We start from the raw sequence: 10,925 nt of genomic DNA on the forward strand, positions 1-10,925 counted from the left end.
CAGATTGGGAAGAGTTATAATTTAGGGGAGATTGCAGTGATCATTTTCAGCCCCTTCCAATCATTCCTAATTTCCGTGTCACTGACTTCACCAAATTCAACTACTACCCTTCACTTCCAATTGCATTTCTTTCGTCACAAGCACTGCCTACTTCGACTTCAGCCGCCTCAACTCCATTCTGAACTAAGCCCCATCCAAAGTTTTGATGTTTGACAACTGTCCTGATGCTTAAAAAAAAGCTTTCCATCCTTTGTAAAATACAGGGCTAATCTAAATCATTGGTGCCCAAATCTGGTCTTACTCAGTGTATTCCCATTTGCTGTCAGTTCTCAACTGGGTCAAGTTTTTAATTCTTGCCCTTGCTTAAATTAGTTAATTGCCTCAATACTCCCTATTTCTACTGATTTCTACTGCTTCAATTGATCTTGCAATAACCACTACCATCACTAAACTGTCTGTCCTCAGTTTTGTTTTAGTCTCTTGTCCATTGCCTTCTAACTTTGTTACGTTGGTCTGCCTTCAGCTACACAGATCCTCTGCTTTGGAATTTTCTCCTTTCACTTGCCTGCTTTTAGTACTTTTTTTGGGACACCTTTGCATCCCACGTCTCTAAATAGCATTTTGGTTATCGCTGCTGTACTCATCCTTTGTCCTCTCTGCTTTTTGAATGTGCTGGGTAGTGCTCTGGATGTTTTCCTACATTCAGGAACTGTATGAAATCACAAATAATCCCATAACTATTCTAAACTGTTTTCTTGTTTCTTCAGATTCTGGAAGCAGCTGATAAGACTCAGGCTTTAGATATGAAGAAACACTGTCTCCACATCATTGTACATCATTTCACCAAGGTAGGTAGGACTCTGTTTGGCTCAGTGAGAGTCTGTTGTCCTTTTATACCATCTTGGTTGTAGGAGCAAAATGCCTGTCCTTCCAGTTCTGGACAGACTGTGATCTGCCGCCTTGGACAAATCTGGAATAGAATGTCACAATGAGTTGAAAATAATCTGGCAAAAAGTGTGTCACCACTTTAATTGTTGTGTACTTTACCTTGTGTTCATAATATGGCTTTGCATTTGTTCCCTAACTTGTATCCTCCACCTTCCTGCTATGCTTGTCTGACTGCTAGCGCAGAATCAATTGTTGAAACTTCCTATCTCAATATTGGCAAAATACGAAACCTTTAGTTTTCACAGATGTGTATCAGGCACTCATTTACCTGAATATCTGTAGCGGCTTGGTTTGAGTCCAACTGTGTCTGATCTCAATCTATCAACATCAGCACCTTCAAGTTCCAGATGTTGGAGTAATAGAATCTCTACAGCGTGGAAAGAAGCCATTTGGCTCATAGAATTTGCACTGACCCTCCAGAAAGCAAGGTTATCCCCATAACTGTGCATTAACCATGGCTAACCCATCTAACCTGCACACCCCTGGACACTTTCGGCAATCTAGCATGGCCAGTCCACCTAACCTGCACACCTTTGGACTGTGGGAGGAAACCGGAGCATCCAGAGGAAACTCTCTCAGACATGGGGAGAATATGGGCAGAAACGGCACACAGTCAACTTGGGTTGCAATCGAACCTAGGTCCCTGGTGCTGTGAGATGGCAGTGCAAGCCACTTGCTGCCCCATATTGCTTGCATGGCTTACCCTTCTTCCTACCCCACCTCCTTACTTACACGCACAACCAAATACTGTTTCCATATGCTGCTGTAAAATCCAGATCCTTATTCAGCTCAAGGAATATTTCTCTAGTATGATTCTTGCCACTTTGTGGCTGAATACTTTTTCACATATTTGTCATCCTCTGTGACCGGTGTCTCTTTTGAATCAACTCCAAGGCTCTTGGAAACAAATCCTTCCCAACTCAGCTGTCCTTGCATGGGGAAAGGATAATTTTAGAGAAGGAATTAGTGCTTAGGTTGCTTCTTCAAGCAAAACTAGCCAAATACAAGTTGCCTCCAAGTTATTGTATATGTTTTGAGTATGGCCTAGGAGACGAACTGAAGGCATTTAATATTCGCAAATATAAATGTGCATTGGACAAAACATCAAACATCAGTTACTTTTCTATACATTGAACAACAAAGATGTTACTCTGACACTTTTTTTGGGGTCTTGAATCAGTCATTTTCCCAGAAAGTTTCACAACACCAATCAAAAACTTCCATCTGGGTTGCCCCCTACCAGTAGTCTTGATTTTTATTTCCTCTAATAGATGTGCCTTTACAACAATTCACATGGAGTGCCCTATTGTAGTGATGTTTTCCATTCCAAGACAGGTCTAAATACAATAGCGATAAAGCACCCATTTTTTTTCCAAGTTTTTCCTTCTTATGGGAAACGTCCCCAGTGTTTTGTGCCCAGCTCAAGTCAACTGGACACTACGTCTACTCCAGCAGTTGATCTGAAATTGTACATTCGCCATTCTTATTGACTTTTCTTATTTGTCTCTGATCTCAGTCCCAAATAGTTCGAGCTGAAATTGAGAGTTGACAGTTTGCAGGAGCTTGAGTTCTGTTGCACAGTAGCAGTACATTAGAACCCCTCCTCACTTTGTTCCTATTCTCCAGAGAGAGGAGACATCAAACATCCTTAATACTGAAAGAGAAACATGCTGCAGTTTATTCCATGTAGTGCGGCCATAATACTAATGTTTGCATCCAAGACAGTGTTTTGAGAAAGTGGATCTGAAAATTGAGAGATGAGTATTTCATTCAGAAGTAGAGGAGTCACTTTGTGATTGTTCCAGGGTCAGTAAAGGTATTATCCCACTATTGTGAAAAGCTGAAATTATAATGCAATTATTTAGATTTCATTTTATTTACATTTTTTTTTGTTAATTTGAGGTTAGTACAAAATATGTTTAAGAGTATGATAAACACATTTGTTGCAAATACCAACAGTATTCAGCACCAAACTTTTATCTAGTAACTTTTACCTGGAATTTACCTAGTATTCTCTTTTAAGTAGTCATTTGGTGGTAAGAACTTGAGTACTGCTGAAAAAGATATATTTTGTTGAAGCATATCAGGATACATTGAGATAAGGGGATAACCAACATTTACTCTGCATGGGAGGGGAGCGCTGACTGTTTGGCAAGTAGATGCTCATTTATAGAGGCATTGCCATGGAAAATATACCCATTAATGTTAATTGGTGGTTATTCCAAATTTAAATCTGGCTGATGAGTCAGGACAATTCCCTGAGTAACAGACCAATGATTTGCTGCTACCTTGCTGACTGTCAATTGGCGTTAATGGCAGCACTGCTACCAATCCGAATCTACTTGCCAACTATTCTGCATTTTCCCGTTGATACAGTGTAAATGGTGAGTTTTTCCCCTTGACTTTGTTCTTGAAAAATATTCTGATGGGTTCAAGATGAAAAGATTTGATGAGGCATATCTTAGTTTTAGCAATACCCAAGTATTTGTTTTCTTGTTCTTATCTCTGTTCAGAGGACTTCATTGGATCAATGTGATTAAATGTATAATAGGTTTTTCTGCCCATCAGTATCATATGGGATTGTGATATTTGCATATTAATGTGAAACAAACATAACTTATTAAAACTTCAACATACAAGTATTTTTTCATGACCATACCATCTTTGAATTTTTGAAGGCTTAAATATGTATTTTTTTGAAGTTGTTGACATGTTATGAAGATGTATACTTGACTGATAGAAACCTATGAATGTTTGAGCCAAACTATTTGATTTTACAGCATTGTATTTTGCCACAGGGAAAATGTATCTGATCTCATTGGCATTTCTCTTCTAAAATTGATGACTGTAACTTGCTTGTTTAATCTGGTGTTGGTGCAGTTGACGTCCTATTTCGAAGTGAAACATATTTTTAACATACTTGTTCTTCTCTGTCATTTGCTGTGCAATTTTCCAACAGAAGCACTTCAACTGCAAGGTGCACAGCCTGCTCCATCACAGCACATTTGGTTTTAGTGAAATAAGGAAGTGAACATCATGTATTTAAATGCCCTCATTTTTGTTCTTTAACACTGAGGCAAATCAGTGTCCTTGCTTTCGAATGCTTCTGCTCAGATTGTGTCTTATGAATTGGGAATAGAGTTCAAAAGGTTATTCAAGAACTCTGAGAGAATATTGAGCACATTGGGGAAAATTTGAAGTTAGATAACTGGGTAGCAAGAAATAGGTTTTAAAAGTGTTCTATTTCATTCTACTGAAGAAAGGATAACATCAGTGAACCATGGACAATGTACAATATCCATGCTCTTACTGGTCTCAAACCCACTCTACATCCCTCTCGCTGTGCAAACTACAACTCTTTCTTCTCCAAAGTCCTTGAATCTGTTTGAAACCTGTGCCCGTCATTTCTGAACATCACAGGCTGAATTTCAATCTTGGATGTGGGAACATGAGTTAGGACTGCTCTTGTGTCCTCAACCCACTCTGCAGTAAGGTTGGGGGCAGAAACCATCATCTATCTCTAATTTGACATCCTTTAATTAACATGGAGGCAAGTTCCTTGCCTGGCTATGGATGATGGATGCAGCCTCTGACCTGGAGGGCCGATCAGAGGAAATCCTGTCTGCATATAAAGGAAGTAACTGGGAGGGCATTCCAATGAGAAGGTGCCCAGTCAGCCATTTTTAAAGGTTTTTGTTAAAAAGAAAAGCCAAAATCTTGCCAAGCCACTGTAATATAGTGTTCCATGGATGAACGTAGTTTCCACTACAGGGGTGGTCTTTGACTGCATCCTTACCAGGCACATCTGACACCCTAGCCTGTTCCCAACATCAGCAGGGCTCAAATACAACCCATGTTTAAATTCCTCTGGTCCAATTTCCACCCCTTTGCAATGTTGAAACGACCCTCATCAATGTCACAAATTGCATTTCTTTGTGATCCATAAGTAGCATTTGAAATGGTAGATCACAGTATCTCCTCCTTTATCATTTTTACCTTTGTCATAACTTAAAAAACATCAACAAAGGCTTCTCTTCCTACAACATGAGCTCTGAAATCCTCATAGTATCTATCCTTGATCACCTCTTTTCTCATCTACATACTGCCCATTGGTGATATAATCCAAAAACACATCAGATTCTACATTTATGCTGTGATGTCACAACTCTACCTTAGTACCAGCTCACCTGGCCTCCTCCCCTTCCTATGATTTATCATACAGCTTGTCTGATTCTGGGTATACAGGCATTGGTAATTAAATGTTTAAAGGCCAAAAATATTTCCTTTGTTTCCCAAGTGAACTCTGTTTCCAAACCACTGACTCTATCCCATCATCTAGCAATCTGCCACTAAACAATCCTGATGTTTCAATTTTAGAATTCTCCTCTGGCTTTCAGAACTCCATAGTTCCATTCCTCCCTATTTCTAACTTCTTCTAACTCTGCAACTTCAGAGATCTCTGCACTTATCCAATTCTGGCCTCTTGCACATTCTGTACTTCAATATTCCATCATTGATGACCATTACTTCAATCACCTAGACTCTTGACTCTAGAATTCCGCCCACTAAACATACCTGCCTCTCTAATTCTGTCCTCATTTTAAGACACTTTATAATGCCACCTTTTTGATCTTCATAAAGCCACTTCTTTCGTCATCTGTGCTAATATCCCATTGTTCAGTATCAAGTTCTGTTTGATAACACTTCTGTAAAGCACCTTGGGATGTTTTACTACTTTAAAAGTGCAATATAATTTAAAGATGTTGGCCACAAATATTTGCAGCAACATCCTGGCATTGATTTCTGATGCTGTTCAGTAGTTCATTTTGTTGTGTTGTAAATAAACATTGTGCCTTGTTAAACAAATTCTGTATGTAATAAATTTGAAACAAAAATGACACCAACAAAATACTGTATTGAATCTTTCAGAAACTTTACAATTGTGTGACTACTGTGCAAATGCAGCTTTGGAATTGACTTGCACTCTTGCAGCGAATGCATCAGTAGGAGTTCATGTGTCACCATTCTGCAGTTCAGCTGACAACACCATTTAGATACATCAACAAGCTATCAGATTCTCTAAGATCTTATTCCATAGTTTATTTTCCTTGAATTAAAGCTCTCCTAATAATAAACAATTTGAAGGATACACAGTAGCCTGTCATTCAAGCCTGTGAAAATGTTTCTTCTGAATAATAGTTATTTATGCAGTTGCCATGATGCTAAACTAGTAAGCTGCCCCCACTTTCTTGTTGCATCGCTAATTCGTATGAAACAAAAGTTTGTTCAAGAATAAATTAATTTGGAGAAATCAGTAAGATTTTCTTCTGGATATGTGACAAGGCAAGAATTTTCCTTAAGTTTGAATGTTAAACTAGTTTCATCCTAATCCAGTAATTGATTATTGCGTGTTCATATTTGCTACACAAATTCATGATTTCAATTCCTTAATTTTTTTTTGTGACCAATGGTCCATAATAAATAATCATTAAACAACTGCAGGAATTCTTTACCTAAAAAGTAAGCTACATCTTGATGTATGACTGCTTCTCTCTGTAGAATGCCCATATAACCTCTGTCTTGGTTTGTTTATTGACATTGAGTGAGAAGAAAGCTGACAAAACACATCTGCATTGAATTGTCAGGAAGGAATTTTTTGTTGGCATTGTAACTGATGCCAGCCCGTCACCTTTCATTTTGCACAGAATAGTTTTCTGATAGAGGCTCCAAGGAAAATGCAGAACATCAGTCTGAATAACAGAGTGATCATAACATTCTGCTCCTACCACTAATGCTTTTGGTAAGATTGGGAAAAATTGTTTCAATCAGATCAATCAATAACCATTAAACTTTGACGAACTCTACAAATAATTTCTCCATCCATTTTGAGGGTCATGTTTACTATAATTCCTGTCATACTGTCAGGCAGAAGCTAGAATCTACAATAAGAACTCAGCAAAATGTTTAATGATCTGCAAAATGATTGGTTGGTGAAATACATTAGTTATTATTGAGACTAGTAGAAAGGGAAAGGTAATTATGCATCAAAATCTGCAGTGAAAGTAAGATAAACTTGTAATTGTATTGCTTAAACAAATTTCTGTGTTTGCAGTAATCTGATTACCATCACCGAATATGTTTTGCACATTTGTATGACAGTGCATGCAAGTCGTTGATCCTTTGTTGGACAGATTTTGGGAAAGTACTATTATTACTGTACTTGAGAATGAATGAGACAAAAGATAGATTGCTTCCCTTATATGCATGTTAGAATTTGAAGTTCTATCATTCTCTGCTTCATAAAATCTCAACAGTTTTTGTTTATCTTGCATCCACCTTTTGATTTCTCAATTAGGAGTCAGCTTTAATGGGAACATATATTACTGCTTCTCTACCTACCTATCCACTTTCAAATGTATTGACCTGTTTTCTACCCGACAAGAATTTGTTTAAGAATTGTTGGAGGATTGTGAGAAAAATTTGGGAGAGGTACTGAGATCTTCTCTGACATTAGCCAATTTTTTTTTTGTTTTACTTTGGTATGTTACACAGATGTATATGTGAGATATAATCCATTATAGTTCATTGTCCCATCTGATATCTCATGTAGTAGTACTCGAGGAGTGGGTATATACTGATGTTGTTTAAAAAATTATTTCAGTTTTAATTTTTTGCTAAGTGCCCCACTTGTTTTCTAATTTCTTAAATCAATTTCTTTCTTCCCTAAGGTCTCCAAGTTGCCCAACCTACGATCCCTAAGTCAAGCACTACTTCTAGACATCATCGAGTCATTAGCTAATCATATTTCAGACAAGCAGTGTGCAGAGCTGGGCTCAGATATGTGACAATTAATCTTAAATATTAATTCTCAAATTGTTTTAGAAACTTTGCTCTCTTGTGATTCAAATTTGTAGTATTTATTATAAATATTTAAATAAAATTATTTTAAGTAGGACCATTAGATATTGGGTTCAAGAATTTAAAGTTAGCATTTGAGTCAGGTCTTTAGCTGGTGATAGCTGGAGAAATAAACTGTGTCCCACCTTTTTTGTTTGCTGGTTCGAATGCTATAAAGGTGCAAGTAGCTACTGTTTTAAGAAAAATAAAATGACATGGAGAAATTATCATCCTTCACTTGTAAAAGGACTCACACAATTCAGTCATGAAATTTAAAAAGAACAAACCTCCTTTAGCACTTTTTAAGTTCTGTGTTACAAAGTCATTATTTCACTTGGTCATATGTATTCTTATCTTCTCCTTTTTTCTCTATTTCTAAAATTATTCTAAAAGAAATTTCTAAAATTAGAATGAATAAGACTGACATTCCAAGGCACATCCAAATGTCGTAGAGGTATCAGTTCCAATGCCTAGTAGTTTTGAGTTTCTAGTTCACTGCTTATTGTCATGCGATTATCTGAAGATGCAAACAGATTCCAACGTTTAAACTGAAGCACTTTCAACAATGTCAACAAGAATATTAGTTGATTAATACTGTGCAAATAGTTTTGCTTAATTGGATCTGATGTCAAAAAATGCCACTTGGTTCTCACAAGACTTATCAATTGGCAACCTTTTGTACAAAACTTGAATGAGCCATGACATTCATTATCATGACTGTTGTAACGATGTTTACAGGAATTGTATAAATGTGTTCATATGTAATATGAAGACTGGTGTTCTGACAGTCAAATAGCATGATTTCATTAACTTCATTAATTTTACACTTGTAAAAATCTGAAAACAGGATCATTAATGTGGATTAGGTTGAGAATTGCACCTTCTCTCCTGGCAGCAAATTGCATTGAATTGTTTCCTGGCTTTTATTTCTATTGCTGTTTTGCATTGCATCTTGGTCATGATCAGGAAATTTATTACACAGCACCATTTTACTGTTGAATATGCTAAAAATTGTACAAGGTGTCTTATAATCCATCCTTTAGAGGTGAAACATAATCATTGTCAAGGATCCTTAACTTTTATAAATATGTAAACAAACACTTGAGCAAATCATTCATTAAGTTTTACCACCTGCAGCACGTTTTGCTTGTCTGAAGCTAACTAAAATTTCCAAGGTTAAAATCGACAAAAGTAGTCTTTGTCACCCTTGGAATGGGAATAACTAGATGTTCTGAGTTGGTTATTATTTACATCGGGGTTGGTTAGCTCGGTTGGGCGAATAGCCAGTTTGTAATGGATAGTGATCACAATAGCACAGATTCAGTTTCCGTTGTGGCTGAGCTTACCATGAAACTCCTCCTTAAACCTTCCCCTAGCCTGAGGCACAGTGACCCTCAGATTAAACTAGCACAGGCCGTATGGTCTGGTAAACTACAGTAACTTTACCTTTCTTATTTACATTATTTTGCTTTGTTTCTGAATTTACAATTTGTTATAATTGCATTATGTAATTGAAAGTCAGGCTCTAAATTGAATGAAGAAAGATCCATTGCTGCAATCCTACAAACACATGGTCACAATAGTTGTGTCATTGAATAAGTGACCATGCCTCCCTAACACTTGATTGCTGCAAAACTCATCACTCTTTGGAGATGAGGGAGAAAGGAGCTGAGACTAAGACAAATATTTTCTGAAATATATTCACTGAAGTGATCAAAATTCACTTTTACATTTGCTTTGTATGTTACAAAATATTTAATTGCGTAACTGTAATAAAAATATGAAGTATCATGTAACTTGCACATATTAATGTTGCATTATTCTGTTTTTGTGCTTTGTGTTAGCTCTGTCATGTGGTAATCCTATAACTATAAATGAAGCTGTCATCAACTTCAATTTAATTGTGTTTCTTTTGGAATAGCACAACAATAAATTAGAAATATAATAGTGTACTCTGCAGAGCAGTAAAACCTCGGGGCTGACCACATAATGACATACCTTTATGAAGCATTGAATAGAACAAAAGATTAGCCAAAAATTTGAGGCAAAAATACACATGCTTTTATTGCAATGATGTTCGGTCTACAGTTATGATTCTCCATATGGTCTTATGTCAGCTGTACCTTTTGAGATATAGACCATGCAGAAGCCAGGTTTTTTTCCAAAACAGTGTGAAGAAATAAGCTTGAATTATCCTGGATGGCTATCACATGGAAACAGATGACAGTGACAGAGGACAGGAATACTCTGCACATTTTCAGGTAGAAACCCTTTTATTTCAAATACCTAGATTACAAATTGATAATTTATAACAATGGGATCCTCAGTTGTGTGTGACTGAACAAGGAATGAACAACTAGTATTTGTGAATTAAGTAGAGTTTACTAAGTAAAATGTTATATATACTTAACAAAAAAAAGGTGAAGCCTTTGCGTGAGATTACCATCAGTCAAGGCCTCACGAATACTTGAATGTTGCCAGTTGTATGATAGAAAATGTACAGCACATCAGCAATGGTGAAAATGTGCCAGTGAAGCTTAAGATATAAATTTCTATCCTTAATTCTGACACTCATTATTTAATAAGATGATCTGAAGTGACCCCTTTCATTGTTTTTGGATGAAGGTCAAGTAATGTCATTCTACCTCTGTAACATGAGTTATATAGGCTGAGACAAATGTCCATCTCAGTTTTTTTTGCTCCACGAGTTATATTCTATTGTGAACAAATAACGCATACTTTAAGATAGAGAGCAACTTTACAAACTATGTAATATCCCCTTATCAATAGTACAACTTGTAAGCATTTTACACAAAACCTGTTTACCTACTTCTATGGTACCAAAACAATTAAGAATGTGTTAGAGTAATTCCTAGCATACTTTCAGTAAAATAATATTTTAAAAATAGTGTTGTAGCCTACAGATGTGGTTAATAGACCAATGTAATTGCAATTGCAAACCTGAGTCTAATTGAAATTCATGATAGTTCTTATTTAAATGTATGGTATCATATTAAGCTCAAGCTGCTGAATTCAAACCTTATTGACGAAATAAAATTACACACAATGGAATTTTTAAA

At 36.5% G+C, this 10,925-nt stretch overlaps 1 protein-coding gene across 3 annotated transcripts in view; it reads left to right on the plus strand.

Moving 5' to 3' along the window:
- lztr1 (leucine zipper like post translational regulator 1) overlaps positions 1-9,741 on the plus strand; it is a 61,958-nt gene extending 52,217 nt beyond the window's left edge. For 2 of the 3 annotated variants that reach the window (XM_060843763.1, XM_060843764.1), the window contains 2 exons: positions 768-848; positions 7,677-9,741. In XM_060843763.1, the coding sequence (XP_060699746.1) occupies positions 768-848; positions 7,677-7,793 (198 nt within the window). In that variant the 3' untranslated portion in view covers positions 7,794-9,741. The remainder of the gene's footprint in view (positions 1-767; positions 849-7,676) is intronic. The other variant, XM_060843765.1, reaches the window with a different exon arrangement.
- Positions 9,742-10,925: the final 1,184 nt, after the last annotated feature.

The sequence above is a fragment of the Hemiscyllium ocellatum genome, chromosome 24 (genome assembly GCF_020745735.1).
Source record: "Hemiscyllium ocellatum isolate sHemOce1 chromosome 24, sHemOce1.pat.X.cur, whole genome shotgun sequence".
Taxonomy (NCBI): domain Eukaryota; kingdom Metazoa; phylum Chordata; class Chondrichthyes; order Orectolobiformes; family Hemiscylliidae; genus Hemiscyllium; species Hemiscyllium ocellatum.